This window comes from Tiliqua scincoides, chromosome 1 (assembly GCF_035046505.1).
Source record: "Tiliqua scincoides isolate rTilSci1 chromosome 1, rTilSci1.hap2, whole genome shotgun sequence".
Classification (NCBI taxonomy): Eukaryota; Metazoa; Chordata; class Lepidosauria; order Squamata; family Scincidae; genus Tiliqua; species Tiliqua scincoides.
The window spans coordinates 238,431,360-238,451,537 of NC_089821.1; the positions used below are offsets into that span (position 1 = coordinate 238,431,360).

Below are 20,178 nucleotides of genomic sequence, written 5' to 3' on the forward strand. Positions count from 1 at the left end.
TGGCAGTCACGGGCCAGCATGGGCTCCAACAATCTCTGATGGGCCACACAATGGCTGCTTCATATTATCCATAATTTCTGTTTTCAGAGGCATCTTGTGATGAGCCATTTCCAACAGTAGCCTGAAAGATGAGAGTTATCTTAAATCCACTCAAGCACAGCTTACTAATAAGCAACCTAAGGTTTCTTAACAGAGACTTTTAAATAGTTATGTGTAGAAGAATTAAAGAGTGACTTTTTAAAAAAACAAGGAAACTTTTAATAGTTTTCTATAGAAGTCTGACCCTGAGCAGCTGCTTAACTTTGGTTTTAAGCGTTAAAGTCCTTCTTACAGACACTGCTGTTCTCAAGTCATCTTTAGTTTCCTAAGGTAAATGTACTTTTTAATGACCCAGCAGAATGCCAAATTGCAGAGTCTTGCTGCTCACTAATTCTCTGTTAGGAGCATACTACCCGGTGCTCTGTTTGACTGCAGATTAAGCTGGGCTACTGTGACTGCTATCCAAGCTTAACAGGTAGAAGGATAATGAACATTTCTGCATAATTTATGGAAGTCTGCCCCAAAGCAAATGCTCTTTTGTTGTATTTTTCAACAAAGCAGCATAATATTCCTGCCACTGGTTTGGGCACTAAAGGTCTAGGCTTGCAATGAATCCCTTGATCTTGGGGGGGGGGGCAGAAATAGTTTCCAAGACCTTGCTTTACCACTGTGTTATAGAGCTGTGGCCTGCTGTCCCTCTTTACTCACAATTGTGTTCACAATTGATTTTGTTCTTGTGTGTAACTGTGAATTTCTTTTTGTGTGTATATGTTGTGCTCCCATGTGTCAAGCTGATAGGGTACTCATACAGAATTTCCTTTCTCAGGTTTCTGCAGTTGTTGGCCAGATGCTGTTGGGTTTGAACAGGAGACCAAAGACTCAGAGGCAGGAGGACAAACATGTTCCGACAGGACAACACTTGGGGTCTGTAAGTCATTTTATGAGACGCCTGCCTAAAATATTATGAATGTTTGCCAGAGTCTTTTGTTGGTATTGTGGACCAGAGAGTTTTTCTCAGAGGGTTTATATGTAGGAGGGAGCAGTGTGAAGGAAATAGGTTTCTTAGTGAGGGGTAGGAGTGTTGTATGTCCCAGAGGAGAATGTCTCTTGTATGAAGTAAATGAGGTGAGCTAGTCAAGGACAGCAAAATGCTAAGTATGGGAATTATAGGAGGGAGCTGAATCTGAGGGTTTATTTATTTAGAGGTAAATGTGTGCTTCTACACTTGGCACATTGATATGCTTGTGAACAGGAACCAAGCCTTTTTGTAGAAGTGTTCATAGACAGTGTATTCTAACATCTAGTATGAAGAAAATTTCCTGAACTAGCAACACATTGGAACTTGCTACTGTGTAGGACTATAAAAGTAATGATAAAAATTATGTGCCAAGGTAAACTGAATTCTTGCCCCAGAAAAGCTCGATTCTGTGACCTGTATAAACTTGTATATATTTGCTACCTGTGGATAATTTACTCTGGAGTTAAAAAGGGCACTGAAGCCCTATTTGATATCTGGAAATGTATAGCGTTCCCTCTGGCCTGAGATATTTCATCAGCCCCTTGTTCTCCCACTTATTTTTTCAAGCATAAGGACTAGGGACTTGCTGCTTTTAAAATAAACAAGCAACCACTGATATTGCAATTCTTTCTGTGCTTGCGTGGAATTGAAGGGCACACACAGCCCTCTTGTGAGCCTCCATCTTCCAGTTTACCCCTTGTGAGAACTATGCTGCGCCTGTCTGCATTCTGGGACTTGTCCCACTCTTCCTTTGGAAGTAATTTCTCATTATTGCTCTGTGGTTTAGGAACAGAATAGCTCTGCTATTGTGAGGTTGTTTGTTCTATACTAGTTGAGGCCCGAAAAAAAAACACTATAGTAAGGAAAGGGGCCAACAAGCTTGTTGGGGCAGGGCCAATACCAGGGCATCTCCAAGACTTGTTTCAGCAGCTCTTTAGCCCAGCACAGGCCCTACTGACTTCCTCTCCTATTAATTTTGTTTATGGCTTGTTCTTCGGGTGTGGAGCTTTTGTGCATACAAAGTATGGGCCCCATTTCCAAAGGTGGGTGTGGCTGAGAAGGGAAAGCAGCTAAAGGACCAGGAAAATAATCAGCAAAACACCTCACCAAATTCTGGAGCACGTGTGTAGAAATAGAACCCCAAATCCTGTTCTGTGATCTGTTCTCAGTGCTCTGACCTTGTGGGGAATCTAAAAGCGTTTCTCCCATGCCCCATCCAGCTTGGATCTTTAGTCCTGTGTGTGGATACAAGAAAGTAGATCTATGGGTCAGGAAGCTGTGGAGGTTTTCTCCTTAGAATGTAAAAGGCCATCATTTTATTAGTAGAAATTGAAAGCTTTTTTCTTGCTCAAATACAAAAGTACCCTTCACAGAAACAGTCAGCTTTGCGCTACTTGTTTCATGAAGACCTGAAACCACCTCCAATTTTTCTACTGTTATAGGTCAGTATATGAACTATATTTTTTAATGGAATAATGAACAAAGTTGTAAAAATACAACTCTTGTATCATTATTGCCCTTAGAATTGAATGAGGTGTATCATTCTACCCAAAATTAAGACTTAAAAATAAAGTTCTTTTTTAAAAAAATTAATAATTAATGAATTTTTAAGTGTTTAACTGACAGCGTCACCCTTCTTCCCAGGTTTCTCTTGAAACCCAAAAGTTTTTATGTTCATGTATAAAAATATAGGGAGTGTCAATAATCCTTTTTAAAAAATGGATTTTGCAATAGTTTCTGATATTCTAGAAATGTGTCCCAGGAAGCCTAATATTATGGGCCACCCTCTGTTCTTCCCAAGCATATCGCAAACATATCATAAAAGTTAACATCTTTTAACTTTTACAGGCTGGGGGCCTTTTTATAAACTGCTACTGTTTCTTCCTTTTTACATCTTTTTATCTGATTGCTGTTTTTAAGAATGTTCTTGTTAATGTGTTTTTTATCTTAATGTGTTTTATGTTTATATTTATAATTATTTACATTTATATTAATGTGCTTTTAATTCATGTTTTTAATTGTGTTTTTAATGATTATTGTAAGCCACCTTGGGTCCCTTTGGGGAGAAAGGTGGGGTACAAATGAAGGAAATAAATAAATATTGCTGAGAGCATTAGGGCATGCTTCTGACTGTCCCTGGCTCAAGGTTACCTCTAAAATCTGTGTCTAGGAACTCAAGAGAATGCCAGTGAGCACCCTTTGTTGACCTTTCCAGCACCTACACATCAGCTGTGGTGATCAGCTCTACTTGGCAAACTGCAGGTCAAGTTGCATTGTGTCCTCACTAACAAAAATACACTTGTCAGTGAGAACATGCTCTGGAGGTGGACCTTTCACATTAAAAAAAAGTGAAAGCTTCTCTGTGCTGAGGATGGGTTGTGGGGCAGAAAAGTTTGAGAACCACTTGCCTAACGCACAGGTGAGAGAGATTCCAGTACAAGACTGAATAGTAAGTGGGATGGGAGCAACTCTGTCATGTCCCCCTGCCTAAAGCAGTGAAGAGATGTGAACTCCTCTGTTGATAACACATGAAGTTGGTTCTTTATAAAAAGCCCTAATTCAGTCCCCAGAGCTCTTGGGGGGTCTCATCTTTACCAGTGAAATAATAAATTGGAGGGGAAAAAACTCCAGTGAATCCTAAAAAAAAGTCTTCTTTGCATCCAGAGAGGGCAATAGAAATTAAGAAGATCTCTCCACTGCAGCTAGTTCTCTTGCAGTTCTGCTGATTTAACAAGTCAAAGCACCTTCTTAGATGGTCTAAGACAGTGGTTCCCAAACTTTTTAGCATGGGACCCACTTTTTAAAGTGACACACTATCAAGACTATGAGACTTAAAAAAGTTGCAGCTTACCAGCTCAAGCCTCTTATCCTTTTTACTATGATGGGAGTGCGACTTCTGGAGCGTGCATTTGAGCTCCACATTCAGTGGATCAGAAGCATTCTGTGGTCTTGTGTTCTCCTTCATCTGGTCTTTGATTTATATGAGGCATGGTTGCTTACTCATGAGTAAACATGCATATGTGGTTGTTGCCCTTTCCATAGGACTCAATACCTTTGTCAGCTATCAGCTTATCTGTTACATGATCCACCAGCAATCTGGTCACAAACCACAGATAGGTCCTGACCCACAGTTTGGGAAACATTGGTCTAAAGATGATGCAACAAACATCTTGCTGTCAACATCAATTAGTGAGATTGGATGGTGGTCTGAATGGTCTGAAGAACTTGTCCAGGTTTCAGAAATGCAGAAATAGACATGTGTACATGCTGTGAGAGAGTTGTTCATTCTTAACTGCCTCCTCTCTCACATCTGCCAATATAAGACCAGACAAGAACATAAGAAAAGCCCTGCTGGATCAGGCCAAAGGCCCATCTAGTCCAGCTTCCTGCATCTCACAGTGGCTCACCAGAGGCCTCAGGGAGCGCACAGGACAAGAGACCTGCATCCTGGTGCCCTCCCTGCATCTGGCATTCTGAGGCAGATGTTTACATGAAGGTTTTATAGTCAAAACCATCAAGGTCAAGAGTTTCCTCTCTCTCTCTCTCTCTCTCTCTCTCTCTCTCTCTCTCTCTTTTAAAAAACAAGTCCTTTTGATTTTAGATATAGTGATAGGGCTCAGGAGAACTGTCTTTTCAGCCATGCAGAGGAGATGGCTCCAGATTTAATCCTTGGCATTAAGTCTGGGAAAGATCCTTGTCTGAAACTGTAGAGTCCCTGCCTGTGAGTGTTGTCAATTCTGAGCTAGCTTGGCCATTTGTTTGTCTTAGCACAAATCAATTTTCTTTATATCGTCATTTCCACTGTGGGACATAATTTTATGTAGTACTGCCTGACTAATTGATCACTTACATTGTGTTCCTTCATCACTAATACCGGAGATAATGGGGCAATTTATTTATTGCTTGTCTGATTTTTTTGCATGCTGGTGATGGGTTGTAGACCATCTGCTTAGCATACATAAGGTTCCAGGTTCAGTCCCTGGTGTCTCCAGATTGGATGGGAGGAAAACTCTTGTCTGAAATCCTGGAAAGCCACTGACAGTCCATACCCGTGAGGTTGAGCTATTTGGACCAATGGTCTAAGTAGCATAAAGCAACTTCCTATGTTCAGCTGTGTAAAACTGAAAGTTTTTCTGGGCTTTTCTCCCTGTTTCCCATAGCCTCTTCAGGTGATTGAGAACTTTTCTTGCTGCACATGTAACTGGTTTATTTTTTATTGCAAGTGATGCAGGGCAATATGGACAGTGGATGAGAGCCTTGCTGGAAGTGTCTGTATGTTCTTCCAGTTTAGATTCTAAGGGAGTTGTTTTTTTTTTAGTTTAGGGACTTGTACCTCCATTTTAAAAAGGCGTAAAAGGTTATCTTATAATGTAAATAAGAAGCTGTTTTTTAATCTGAGCTATGGAATAGACATATTCATAAGGTTCTTTTCTTGTTACTAAACACTTACACTCGACTGATGAAGTAACATGGGAATCGCAGACTTTCCATACCTGCAAAAAGGTTTATTAAATCTTACAGTGTATAACAGATGAGAGGGAGGTTTTTGGCTTCAGAGACTCATATTTTCTCTTTTCAAGTAGGGAATGGTGCCAGGCTGTCGTGAGCAGGGGGTGTTCATTGTTGTGAAGCCAAATTTTATAATCAAAGTCCATACTGCATAGAGTAAAACACATGCATGGCTAGCAGAGAATACAAGCCAGGTCATTATGATGTAGGTCTCAGAATACCTGAGGAACTAGATGGTTTTTCCCGCCTCTGTTTCAATGTGCAAGCCCTTGAAGCCTCTACTTCCAGTCCAATTGCATTTTCTGTGTGTCACAAAAATGTAGTCTTTATCATCTTGAGAATTTTGGCTTTTGTTTTAAAAACAAAGCTAGCTTCCTGACTTCTTTGGTTCTAAGTTTTCTAGTGTGATGAGAATTTGGATGTTGGAGCAAATCTTTAGCAGAACCTTGTTTGGTACACAGAATATTTGTCATTACTAGAAAAGTGCTAGATAAACCATGCCCTGAATCTCACTTTGGTGTGAGTGCTTGGAAGTGAGAAAGAAGTGCACATCCCTTTTTCCTGCTGGAGATGGTTCTATTGTAAGTCATCTTTGTTTTCTTTTAGGTCATTGGATTGAGTGCCTTCTTCAGGAGGCTTCAAATCTGAACCAAACTGGTAAGTATTTCAATTCATTTGTTATAAATTTAACTATGGAAACTGTCCATGAGGTCCCTGGAACTTGAGCCAAGCATATTGGAGTACTTCTCTCTATATGACTATCCTTACACTATGAAATAAGTTAGGGAAGCTCCACTCACAGTTTGCTATAGGCAGAAGTGTTTGGGACAAAGCAGGGTCTTCTTGTTATTGACCCTCCCCTAATTGTAAAATATGCTACTTTAGTGAGGTCTGTCAATAGCTGTCTTTGTAACTTTTTAAGAAAAAGTGGAAACTATTGCCATTCAAACAATTTTTCTATATCTGCTGAAGTATAAACTTATAGCTAGTTTTATTTACTTATTTTCATTCTTGCTGAGGTTTTCAAGGAAATATTTCTGTGATTTAATTTGGTTTAATCTTTTTTTGAGTAAGGCAAGTAAAAATCTTGTAATTTTTTTGATAGTAGTGAGGAGGTAGTGGAAGGTGCATTCAGTCTTCTATATTTTCTCTGGGTCATCAGGCTACTAGTACTGTATAACTCATAACTCTCAGAAGTGATTTAAGTTCAGCTTCGGTGGTTTTCCCTTGATGGCTACAGCATGCCATCTGTGGTATTAAAGGTGTCCCAAACTATAGTTGTGTCTTGGCTTGTGCAATGTATGTACGTATGTATGGATCAGCGATGGCAATGAATGGTTCTGGGTGGTTAGGAGTTCCAGATCTTTTCTATGTATTGTAGAAGTACAAAGGTACTGTGGCTTCTTTGCCAAAATTGCTTTTTGTTTTGTTAAGCCCATCACTGTGCAGAGTGAAAATTCTGTTTCTTCCTTTACCCTCACATGGCCTGCTGTAAGCATTACAAAAGGCTGGCTCTTCAGCATTGTGAAACCTATTAAGGGGTAGCAGTTTTTATTGCACAATATCTCAAGGAAATGTATGTCTGGTATAGAAAAAAATAAACATGAAGTTGCTGGTGAGAACAGCTGGAAACAACCATAGCTTCTGCAAGCAAAGCATGTTCCTGAATGAACCTGCCGCCTGTGCCTTCTGTTGTTCCTTTAATGTGATGGCTGCTTTTTCGCCACCTCTGTCTTAACTGACGTAGGTTGTGAACGTTCTTTATCACTTCTCCAGAGTGCCCAGCATGTTGCTATCATGAGATAAATGTGTCAGTAGTAGTAATAATGCACATGCAGTCTCCAGTTATTCCAGAGTAGTGCTTAGGAAGAAGCCAAGAACTATAGTCTAATGAAACCAAGCGTCGCTTGCATTCCTTCTTTGTAGAGGAGTCCATTGAGGTGCATTCCAGTTGATGAGCATGTACAGAGAAGTGTTCCCTGGATTTCTGTAGCCACTCCAGGAAATCTTATTTATTGGTGACATGCCTTGGAAACATCACAGAGGTTATAAGGACTTAAGGCCGCTTTGATTTCTGTCCTAAGTTTTGCATCAAGCCTTCCTGATTTCTTGAGGAGTGTTGTAAACTTTAGGGGGGTTCAGGGTGCTCAGAGTTCTTGGTTCTTGAACCCCTGTTTAGTAGTACTGCCACCACCCTGTATGTGCCAGAGCCTCAGTCCAGGGACACTGAGACCCTCTAGGCTTAACGCTATCCCTTGCAGGCACTGAGCTCTTTCTCCAATTAAAGCTTCAGTCCTCAAGTTACTAGACCTCAATGAGCACTTGGTAGCTTGCTGAACGGCTAGGCAGGATTCTGAACCTTTGTCACCAACAGGCAATGAAAAAACTTAGTAAAAGAGATTTTAGTTTATTAAGTACATAAGGTTACATAAAGTTAAAGTAAGGCAGCAAATGCTAGAGGCATAAACATCTAGGAAATATCAGCAATAAAATAATAAAGCTAGCTGGCTATCTCTATTAATCCCTATCTCTCACCTGGATCAGTTACTCTTGTAGATCTTTTAGTCCCAAGGCTATCTATGAGACCAGGTGCCCATGGTAGACAATGGAGCTCTTAGCATGCAGGATGTTGCACCCAAAAACTCTGTTCAAGAAGGACTGGGACAAACCCCTTGGGCACTCATTATTATACTTCTTATGCTAATAGTACTGAGGTGACTTCATACTTATTTAGACTGTCCAATCAGAAACTTTTGAGGAGAGAACCTTCTTAAAGTTGACCTGGTTGCTAGCCCCTCATAGTTCTTTACCCCTCCCAACTGGAGATCCATAGCTGTGTTCTATTCCACTTGATCAGGTGCCTCTCTGTCTATGAAGGTGTTAAACATTCCAATGGGTTGTAATTCTTGTTATCTGTCCTTTCTGGCCAGCAAAGGAGAGACAACAATCTTTTAGTTTATTTACTCACATTCTTGCAGCTGGGGACGGCTAGCAACTTCTCAGTTACATTGTCTTAGTGTGGTTCAGGCTTCTACTGACAACCTAGGCCTAACATGTACATATTCATGACAAGGAGCTTGAGTGGTTTTTACTCCATTTGTGTTGCATTCCTTGGCATTGTTTGCTGACATGCTTATATTTCTCCCTGACAGCAGCCTGAGCATTGTCCATTGCTGCATTTTTACGAATGCAGCAGAAAGTGAGGGGCCTCTGTGTTTTCAGAAATCTCACAATCATTCTGGCTTGCTCTTTGTCTCCATTGTAAACCGCATGTTGCCTCTGACTTTTTTAGAATGGGAACTGGCACAGGTGGTAATGGCTCATGGCTTTTATAGAATGCAGACAGTTCTGTTCCTAAGCTGAAGGCAGCAGTATACCTCTGCAGCTTTTAGCAGTGTATGTTCCTTCTGTGTTGAGAGTACCCCTAGCTTTGCCCTTGATCTTCTGAGAGTGAGTAGCAGAAAAAGTGCCTCTCTTGGCTGTTTAATTCCTCTTGCACTTGGGGGTAATTGGCTTTAACTAGTACAAGCACACAACTTCTCCAGCCTGTCTGTGTGCTTAATGCCTGCAGCTCGCTTCCATGTAGTCCTTCTTGCAGTGACAGCACAAGATCAATAGCTCCTGCCTGGCCTGTCACTACTGCCTGTAAGGTTTTCAGTTTCCATATCGGAAACGGCCTTTCCTAAAGAGCCCAATCAATACGCCGCTCTGAGGCTTGTTCTCGTTTGCTATATATAATCTGGACACACACTATGTTAATGTGTGTGCTTGCGCGCAGCAGAAGGAGAGAGGATGAGCTAGTCCTCTGCTCTTGTTGGCTGGAAGGACGCAGCTGTGCTTTACTTCTGTCCTCTTGTCTACTGCAGCTGCTGTTCCAAGGCTCTGGCTTGCCTCCTTCCTCTGCTCTCTGGATATATGGCTACTGTGGGACACAAGATCTTTGATTAACTTGTGGGAACATCTCTGGGCCTGATGGGGCTTCTTTGATTTTCTCTTTCTTCTCTGCAATTTCTGCTGTTGGCAGGTGACCTGTTGTGAAAGCCAAACAGGAGGGGACGATGACAAGCACAGCACCTGCCAAGAAGCCTTACCGCAAGGCTCCACCACAGCACCGTGAGATTCGACATGAGTTGCCTATCCTGCGCGATGACCAAGATGGTATCATTTTGGCGGAGCAGAGTCAGGTAACTGAAAGCAGGGCAGCTAAGGGCCTCACCCCCCTACGTCAGCAGAAGGGGTTTAGTTATACCAAGGCAGGCCAGCTCAGACAGCAGGTGGATGGGTATGAGGTATGCAACGTAAACTTTTCTTCCTGGTCTCTGGAGTCGAGCAGTGACAAGGAGTTAGCAGGGTGCAGAGCAGAGCTGAACCTCAGGAGCCGGACTCTGTCACCTGTGATGCTTCATGGCAGGAAAATGGGGAGGCGGAGTGTGAAGCATTATCGGCACCCTAGCCGTGGGCGGCTCAGTAAGTTCATGAGCCGCAGTGTAGAGACAGTAGTAGTTTCTGGAGATGAAGGCCGAAGGCCAACCTGCTCCTTCAAGAGTAGAAGCTTGGAGCGCTCTCTGATGTTCAAAGAACCTGCTGAAATCTTAGCACCTAGGAAATTCCATGTCCCACCAACCCACCTACCTCTCAAAGGCATCTTGAAGCAGACAGACATGCTGGAGGTGCAACCCAAGAACCTGCGCAAATCCCGTTCAGTGGAGACCTTGACCCGTGGCCGCCGTTCACGCAAGTATAGTGACCCTCAGCTATGCCTTGGCAGGCAGGACAAGCGCACATCAGAGCACAGCAGTGTTAGTGCTTCTGAGGCCACAAGAAGAAAAGATAAGATTGCAGAGGAGAAACTCCAGTTCTCAAAGTTCCTGGATGAGATCACCCACAGAGTTCTGAGTCCTGTCCACTTGCATTCCCTGGGGGAGGGCAGAGCAGGAGAGGGAAGCCAGGACTCCCCCACTTCTCCTAGATGCTCCACACCAGAAGGGCAGAAGGAAGGCCAGCCTGAGGGCCTAAAGCGGACGACTGAGAGAAGCCCTCACCTAACTAGGAGAAAGGCAGAGCGGAGGCGTGAAGGTCTTGACCTGATGTCCTGTCGGAGGAAACCACCTGAGGAAATGGAGAGAGCTGCAAGGCTAAGGAGGAAGCCCATTCTGGTGAGGAAGGACAAGAAAGAGAAAGTCCTCTCAGTGGAGAGGCGGGTGGTGGATCTGTGTTAGTGTCAGCTATAACAGCTGGCAGAGCTGGTTTGGCAAGGTGTCTTCTGAACAGCAGCATCTGCCTTCATGGAAGACACCTGATTGAAGAGGAGGGAAGGAGGGAGGAACAAAAGGCAAGACCAGAGGGTTTACCCATTGAGTATTCCTGGCTACAGCCCCTGATTAGCAAGCCTGGCAGAATCCAGTGCTGGAGTCGACCTACCTAGAAAAAAGGTCTTTTTTAAATCTCCTTTGCATTGGAGCCAGAAGGAGAGCAGTGCCTCTCCTAGAGGTGCCCCTTCTTTCAGCTCAGCACTTTACAAGGTAGGTGCTTAGTGAAGAGGGAGTGAGGAGCAGATGTTTGTATACAAGGAGATTGGACCGATTTATGAAGGAAAATTCCATTACAGGTTACAAATCATGATGACTGTATGAAACCTCAGACTTTTAAAGGTAGCCTGTCTCTGGATGCCAGATGCTAAGGAATGGCAACAGGATACAGGCATCTTGCTGTCTGTGTGCTCCAGGAGGCGCCTGGTGATGGGCCACTGTGAAATGTAAGAAACTGGGCTAGATGTGCCCTTGGCTTTTCTTACTTGAGCTCTCCTCTTGTCTGTTGTAACTTTGAAAACTGGGATGGTAAATCTTTCTTGTTTTAGTGAGAATTTACCTCCCTGAGTACCTCTCATCTGTACAGAGGGTGACTTACAGCTTTTAGCCCAATTCCCACTTCCATGATCTATGTGGGAAGACAATTCAAATGGGTTATGTTTCCTGTTAACATTCTTCAACTTTTCTTCTTCACAATTTCCAGTTGTCCATCAATTCGTGTTTCCTTTTGGCCATCCAGGCTGCCCTGCATTTTCTTCATTTCTTCTTTTTTCCCTTTCCAACCAGTGACCCAGTTGGAATTTTATCCATTCAGAGGCAAGAACAGAACATTAGTGTGTCTCCATGATATTTACATTTACAGCAAAAGTCTTCCTTATCAAACCTCCTGCCTTTGTTTACTGTCTGCCTGCAAGGCTACATTGTATCAGTGTGCTGGAGCAAAGGGGGTGTGTATATCTTGTGTATCAGCTGCAGTTTACCAGTTTGATTTAACCAGTTTGCCTAATGAATGTCACAGGCATCTCTTCTGTGCAGTATGCTTCAGAAAAGCTGCCAATCACTTGCCTTTCACTTATCAAGAAAAGGGATTCCTAGGTCTAACAAAGCGTTGTCAATTGCCCAGATTTGTTGTTTCTGGTATCAGGCCTTGGAAGATGCTGGGAGGTTGCAGTCTGCTTCATGCAATGTGACCTAATGTGATAGTCCATTTTAAATCGGGGTAAGCTATTTTGTGCTATTCGATGCCATATTGTAAAGGTATATTGAGCAGATGATGGTGTATTGTATAAAGTGTCAGATTAAGACTGGAGAGAAATGGGTTCTAATTCCCACTTAGCTATGGAGCTCATTTGGTGAGACCATGGGCCAGTCTGTCTCAGCTTAACCTCCCTCACAAGAGGATAAAACTGGGGGCAGAGTTGCTTCCCTGAGCTCCTTGAAAGAATGGCGCAATAAGCAAATTAAAATAATTGGCAGGCATCCTGAAGTGCATTGCAGTGAGAGAATACAATGGAATGTTGAGGGACATTCTTGCTTTTATAGTGTGATGCTAGAGCAGTGAAGAGTAAAGTTATTTTGCAGTATGCATTTGTTGACCTGTGCAAATACTTTGCTATTTTGAATGTGAAGGGAGAGCTTATGGGCAGCATGGGGGTACATAGCAAGTGACTAGGAGGGTATCTGTTAGTTTGTTGAATGAAAGGGGGAGTTTTGCATAATTAACATTGGATTCTTGTGTATTTCTGCTTCCCACAGTGGAAACTGACTAATACTTTTGAAATTGTTTCCTCTCTTGTACAGGAGCCCTTGACGGATGCGGAAAGGATGAAGTAAGTATCTTAGTCCCTTTTTGTTCTTCTGTCATTTGATCTATATGGGCACATTTTCTGTTTTTTAGTTTGTTACATTTGTGCTTATTCTCTGAGATTGTGATGGCTGTTTCCTCCTCTTGTGACTGTAAGATGGATCTAAATGGATAACTTTTTTTAAGCTTCAAGTTCTCATACCAGTTGATGCATTAGCTAAAGCAACTATCACAAAGCCAATACATGCACCCTCCCCTCTGCGGCATAAGAGATTCCTGCTGCTACCGTGGATACCCAAAACCAAAACTCTACTCAAATTTCCCGTCACGCTCATGACTCAACTCTCTTCGTTTACAAACTCTTTGCAAAAGGCAACTTTTTCTTCCTTTTGCTTTGGAACACTTTGGAAAAGGAAGCAGGCAGTGAGAACTTAGACTTAGCTGTTAGAGGAATGCTGCAGGAGGCGACAGCGAGAAAGTTAACAGGAAGCAGACAGCAGAGGAAGCAGATAGATGGTGAGAACACTAGATTCCACTTCCTGTTAGCATTCTCACTGTCTCCTCTAAAATTCTTTTTGCAGCTTCGAGTCTAAGTTCTCACTTTTTGCTTCTGTTCCAAAGCAAAAGAAAGAAAAAATTGCCTTTTGCAAAGTGTTTGCAAACAAACAGAGGCAGGTCATGAGCACAACTGGGCGGGAGCAATTTGAGAATTGCAGTTATGGTACCTGTGAATTTGGGGGAGGCTACTGTATTGTTGCCTTAGACATAGATGCCAGGGCTAGTGTAGGCGCAGATCCACCTGTAAAAACACACCGAGGAAACACTACTCAGCTGTTTTGTCAGTGCTATTCCAGCAGGAAGAGTGGATGGGGAAGTAGCTCTCCCAACCTCAAGCATTAACAAGCAATTCTTGAAAATATTTTTTAATTACCATTATTTGGATGTGATTTACTGTAATTTGGAAACTTACATGGTGTTCTTATTCTCTCTTGGTGAAAGATGAGCAGGTGAAATATTTTCAGGAAGTAGCTGTTGACTTAAGAGCAATTAAAAGCAAAAAATGAGCCGATGAAATCAGAGTTGGTGCCCTTTTGGAAAAGTTTCTGCATGGACGGGAACACATGAATATGATGAAGCGCTTTTCTGTGTCAGTGTTTCGTATAAGAATGTTGGCCACCTGTTCTTCCACAGACTAACTCCGTGCAGTGACTTGGAAACTGGGTCAGTTTTCCTATGTGAGCAGAGTTGAAGTACTGTAGGGAAGGTTTAGGTTGGTCTCTTTCACCTCCCTGCATCCTTGCTAGATTTTCATGGCAGCACATGAATTATTGAGCACGTGTTAGCTTCTAGTGGAAGACACCTGAGCTGTGCAGCCTATCTGGCTGCTGTACTTAATTGAGATACTGTAAACTGAGAAGAAGCTGCTAGAATGGATGAGTGGCCTGTTGCTGAATATAAGGCTTTAGGTCTCTGCCCTGAGTATGTTCAACTGAAATGATTCCTTTTCTATCCAGGGCATGTGCTTCTGCAAATGCTTGCTGTTCATAGATAACATCTAGCAGTGTATGCCAGAAGCTAAATCTTTTCTCCAATACATTACAATTCTTCGCTCTTGCATATTATTTCTGACCACTGTAACACCCCAATCTTGTATCTGCCCCAGCTTTTGCTGAACTGTTTCTCTTCTGGCCTGTAAGATGTCTCCAGAATTCTCCTCCTGGAGCTTGAAGGCAGGGACAGGAATCTAGTAGAGTTCTGTGTTACCTGATAACCTTCTTTGAGTAGTGGAGCACACTGTGTTTTCTCTTCAGACAGGAAGATTTAAGGTGTTTGGAGTGATATCCCCTCAGATATGCAGGGATTACTCACCACTAGGTTTGAAATTGCTTTATATTTCCAATACAGTGGGACGACACTTCATAAATGTCTCCATATTTTGAACAGAGACTGCAAACAAAGATTGTATCATGTTAAAAACAGGGCTTTTGATCCAATTTCCTGAAGTGGTATGCTTTCATAAAAGCATAAATCATCATTGTCAAATTATAGCTTTTTCAGGCCTTGTGGTGAGAGCAACCTGTGGGGAAGGGGTTGGATATGTAACCTCATCCTGAGATTTATGCATAAATAGTCAGATTCTGCAAATTATTTTTTTACATCACAGGAAATTTCTCTCCTCACATCTGTACTTTGCAGCTCAGTTAAGAAGGTAGAGGCAGAACTTGAGGCAGAACTGTTTGTTTCTCTCACTTCAGCTGTAAAAAAGTGAGGCTAGATCTGTGCATATATTGGTGTCTACAACGTTCATTCAGGAACATGTTGCTGCTGCCTTGTGTGTTAGGTTGCTGCAGCATGAGAATGAAGAGTTGCGTCGGCGTCTGGCCTATGTCACCAACAAAATGGAGGCAATGGAGAGGGAATTGGAATCGGGCCAAGACTATCTAGAGATGGAACTGGGACAGAATCGTGAAGAACTAGAGAAATTCAAAGACAAGTTTCGTAGGTATGTCAACTTTAAAGAACTTGGGGGGGGGGAAGGCAAGTGAGTCAGGCAGAAGTATCTGATTGCTTGATAACTGTGTTACAACTGCCCCCCTATATTTGGGATGTCATTTCCGGGAGGATAGCAATCAACTTATTCTGAGCTCTTTATGCAATTTATTCTGTGCCCTGCTCTGCCTAGCCAGTCATGAATTGTGTTGATCATCCTGCTTCTGGAAAATTATTTTGTATGAATGCTTCTTAAGAAAAAAGCGCTGTTTGTGCTTCAACCTTCAAATTTTTCAGTCTAGGGTTCCTTGATTTCATATTGCATATAGGATTGATGCACAATATTCTGCAAATGTTGAACATAAGAAGAGCCTTGCTAGATTAAGCCAAAGACCCATCTAGTCCAGCTTCCTGTATTTTACAGTGGCCCACCAGATGCCTCGGGGAACACACAAGACAAGATACCCACATCCTGCAAGCCACTCCCTTGCATCTGGCATTCTGGGTAACCTTCTTCTAAAACCAGGAAGTTACATGTACCCATCATGGCTTGTAACCTGTGACAAACTTTTCCTCCAAAAATATGTCCAATCCTCTTTTAAAGGTACCTAGGCCAGATGCCATCACCACATCCTGTGGCAAGGAATTCCACAGATTATTTACTCTCTGGGTAAAGCCACAGTCATGGTTGCATCTACAAAGTGGTTCTCCTCCCCGTCCATGTTTCCTTCTCCTGCTCCACTGTCCTGCTCTTGAGCAGGAGAAAAATGTGGGGCTTGGGCTGTTTGACCATGCATGTCGAAAGCATCTAGTGTGCCTGCATCAAACATGACCTGGATCAACTCACTTCCATATCCTTTTCTCCCTTTCTCTGGAGCAGGAGAAGAAAGTGCAGGACATGGCTATACTCAGCAAAGACTTTCAGTGTGTATCTGCTGAGTGCAGCAAAAGCTCCCTTGCCAGAGGGCACCAGCTCACTCACCATGGTGAGGGTGGTGAATGAAATCATGAAAACCTGCTAATATGTGCACTGTTATAACCACCCCATGACACAGTGTGAGGGGCCAAATTTTAGACTTTCTTAAAGCAGCCATGAGAGATTGGGTGCAAACAGACTCAGAATAGCATTGCTGGGTGGACTGGTTTTTTAAGTGTTCCTGCTCTCTGTACCATCTCCCCTTCAATCTCAAGTTGCTGCTAGCCCACTGAGGGAGGAAAAAAGGCAAGCATGGCACAGGTACCTGTATTGTTGAAGTCATCAATCTCCAGTTGTATCTGTTTAGATTCTGAACTTAGAATTTACTGAGGCCTACTGTGTTGCATCAAGTGTTTTTTTTCCAGTTTTCTGAAGTTGATGAACTGAGGAAGTGACTATTGATGGATGTTCAGGAAATTCTTTCTTCTCTCTCCCCCCTCCCCCCTTGGATAATCATTGTGAGTCAGTAGATAAAATTGGACTTGTGACTTCTGGTCATATCCATCTCAACTCCTCTGAGACACTCTGAGATTCACTCTGATGAGGGTAACAAGTTGGTCATGAAAGTTACTGCAATAATGATTGTAAAGCATTTTGCATTGGAGAGGTAAAGGGGTCCTTTAAAGGGAAGAGATGAGGATGGGAGTTGACTGTTGATTCAATTTCAAAACCTTTCTTGGCATATGTACAAAGAAACCCAAACAATGGTCCAAGAAAATTATCAACGTCATACATTGATTAAGCTCAGTTTCCGGAAACAATTCTTATATAAACATGGTAAAGAAATTTAGCCATATTAATTGATACTGCCTCATTCCTGCCAGTTAGTAATTGTCTGGCGATGTCCATTTCAGATCCATTAAGCGACATTATCAAGGGGAGTACATAACGGCTGCTTAGATCTGAATATCGGATACAACTTAATAGAATATGGGAGACTGTCTCCAAGGAACCTGTGCCGCAACGGCATGCTTTGGATTGTTTAGCATTAAACCTAGATTTCATCTCATTTGAGGGAAGGGCATTAAATCTAGCTAGGGAGAACACTCTGCGTTCATGCGGATTCGTTAAAGTTAAATAATTACTGCTGAAACCAGCCGCCCCGGGTAATCCAAAGTGAAGTGGGGAACAGGTTTTTTGGGCATCAGCTAGGAGCTCTTGTTTTTGACTGTTGATAAGGAAACCAGTTGTTGGAACAGGCAAGCCATTTCTCTACCACTGTTGCTACGGGTTTAAGAGTATTCTCTGAGACCTTGCTCAGGTTATTTTTAGCCCTCCTGCTCCTACCTTGAGTACAGTTTCAGTCCCTTCAGCTCCTCAGGTTTTCCCTCTCTTCAAATTCTCATGCTTTATGCTTTCTCCTCTACCAGCCTTTCACTCTTCCTTACTTGCCTTTCACTTTGAATTCATGGATGTCCCTCACAGAAAGGTCAAATGCATATATATGACCTCAGCTTAGAGCTCAGGACAAACATAAATTATGGAGGAGTTGCCCAATGGCTCCAACTTATAGCATTCTTATCTTATCTAACTTGTTCACCACAGAAACTCTTGCGGTGCTTCACTTGGAATAATAACCTGTACCTAATAACCTGTGTCTGTCTCTAGGTTGCAGAACAGTTATACAGCGTCACAGAGAACCAATCAGGACTTGGAGGAGAAGCTGCATGCCCTGGTAACTGATCTGCTGAGCCTGTAATGGGAAGAGTGGGTGGGCCACACCTGTCTTAGATGGACTTCTAGGGTTTAGCACTTGCTCTGTAGTAGCATCAGAATGTGGTGAGGATTTGGCCTAGGATCTGACCAGAGAAAACTTTGCCTTCCAAATCTTCTGTGTTGTGTGCAGCAGAGTTTTGGTTCTCCTTTAGTGTAGCTACATATAGCTTTGTCGTGTGTCAGCTTTTTAAACAAAAGTGCTGGAGATGTGATGTGGGGAGGTTCATCCTGGGTTGTGGGCTTATTTGAGTGGAGCCAACATATTTGTTTATTGTGTGCATTCATAACACTCATGGCTGTTTTCTCTCTCCTCTCTCTTTTTCTCTTTCTCTTTCTCTCTTCTTCCTTCCTATGCTGCCGCTGGCACACGCTGGGTGCGCTCACCTCTCAGGCCTCCCTCAGTCAAAGCTGGATTTTTGCAGTTGCGTCTTTTCGTTCGTGTGTTTTTTCCTTTTTCCTCTTCACATGTCTCAGCCTGTTCAGTTTCATTTAGTCACTCATGAGTCAGCCCCACCTTTACAGTCCTTGTCTTGGGGTCTCTGAAATTCAACCAGCCAGCAATTTGGGCTTGGATACAATGGCTACTGGAGAGCTGACCTGTGATGGCCCCTAAGTTTTGGCATGTGTTGTTCCATCTTTGAGGAGTTGTCAATGGCAAGAGCACACTTTGTGTAGGGAAAATTTGAACAGCCCAGCCAAAGTTTAGTTCTGAGGTGAGGTACAGGCCCAGCCTTTCAGTCACACTGCTATAATCTCTGTAAACAGATGGTTGCAGTTTCAGTAATCCCTGATGACCACTTGCATGTTACAGACCCCATCATCACTTGAGATCCCGGTAGATTGTTGAACATTGAGCAAGTGCTTAAGGAATACTTTTTTTTAAGCAGTGCCTGTCCCCTGCTTGCTTCAGTGCATTAGGCTCTGATGCCATGGTGTGGACTCTTCTACATAACCATTCCTACTAGGCACAGCATGCCCTGTGGAAATCCTCCTGAGCATTTCTGCTGAGAATTTCAGAGGGGCAGAGGAACTGTAAGTGGGCCTTTCCTTAATTGCCTCTCTCTATTGAAACTTATAGGAAAGAAACTTGGGAACCAAATTAACAGGCCCCAGAGAGGTGTGTGTGCACATGCAGGGCATTTCATTCCTGTACAAATGCAGCATCCATCCTCAATCATTTCTGCAGAGTATCTACACCTTACTGAGTCCACTCATGCTCCATCTGGCACAGCACTCCATTCTTTTAAAAAAGGCCACAGGAGGGTAGATTCATTTGTTACAAGTCTAGTGAAATTTTGCTGCTGAGGGCAAGTTTTGGAATGCTGGCTTATGGAATCCTTTATCAGAGCTAGTACAGGATAAGGGAGAAGGCAGAGAAACCATGGTTCTTGAAGCAGGGGACTGTTTAAAGTCCCAATTCTGAAAATCCTAAATGTATAGTTCTGTGGATAATTTTGCAGAGTCGTGTGTATTCTATGACTTTGGGACTGCAACACTCAATAATAGAAATTCACCTTGGATGCAGAATTGGCACTCTGGGGATTTCAGTTTTCCTTTATAAAAGCCATTTTTAAGTCCTTAAAGCTGTAATTCTATACAAGTTTATTGGGAAGTAAACAAGTGATACTAACTACTGAGTAAGCGTGCATAGGATTGGGCTCTATTTCTGTGAACATAGATTTGAAAGTGGGTTGAAATTCTAGAGCAGGGTTTCCATTGGGCTGAGGTTCAGTCATAGCTCTCTTCTCCTCCCATTGTTGGACAAATGAAGAATAAAGTATGCCAAAAAAATTTAAATTGCATACTTGCTTCATTTTATAGTTTGTAGAATGTGTTTCTTGCTTCAGAATTTTTTGAGTTTTTTTAGTTTAAAGTATGCAGAACTCTGTATACTTGTTTATAAAATATCATCCCTTGTTTGCAATTCCAAATTTGTTACCTCTTCAGAATATCAATTTTTGATAAAGGATCAAGAATAGTTCATAAGGAAGGAACTAGACAGCTGTAGAGAAGGGTAGGTGAACAGGAACTGACGCTCAGGGTGTAAAAAATAATGGCCCAGGCAGAGAGTGCTTCCTAACACATAGGTTTTACCATCTTAATTCTCCAGTTTCAAAGCATGAAATACAAACTATTGCCACATGCTGTCAGTGATACCCCCTCCAATGATGTAGATTAGAAACATGCTCTGCTGTTAAAATGAAAATGGAAGTCTTTTGAATTCTGTGTGAAGTACTATATTTTCTACCAAGGACTGTATTTCACAATCTGTGAGATATAAAATACCCATGCTGATTGCATAAGTCCTTGTCCTATA

The 20,178-nt window shown here is 42.5% G+C and overlaps 1 protein-coding gene across 9 annotated transcripts in view; it reads left to right on the top strand.

The window, feature by feature from the left end:
• The window catches only part of TJAP1 (tight junction associated protein 1), a 49,287-nt gene that overhangs the window by 20,364 nt on the left and 8,745 nt on the right, over positions 1-20,178 (top strand). For 4 of the 9 annotated variants that reach the window (XM_066618416.1, XM_066618426.1, XM_066618435.1 and 1 more), the window contains 7 exons: positions 866-967; positions 6,173-6,223; positions 9,591-9,750; positions 12,676-12,704; positions 15,021-15,182; positions 17,754-17,820; positions 18,253-18,282. In XM_066618416.1, the coding sequence (XP_066474513.1) occupies positions 9,625-9,750; positions 12,676-12,704; positions 15,021-15,182; positions 17,754-17,820; positions 18,253-18,282 (414 nt within the window). In that variant the 5' untranslated portion in view covers positions 866-967; positions 6,173-6,223; positions 9,591-9,624. Of the gene's footprint in view, positions 1-865; positions 968-6,172; positions 6,224-9,590; positions 9,751-10,571; positions 10,723-12,675; positions 12,705-15,020; positions 15,183-17,753; positions 17,821-18,252; positions 18,283-20,178 lie in introns of those variants that run through there. The other 5 variants (XM_066618408.1, XM_066618444.1, XM_066618462.1 and 2 more) reach the window with 5 other exon arrangements.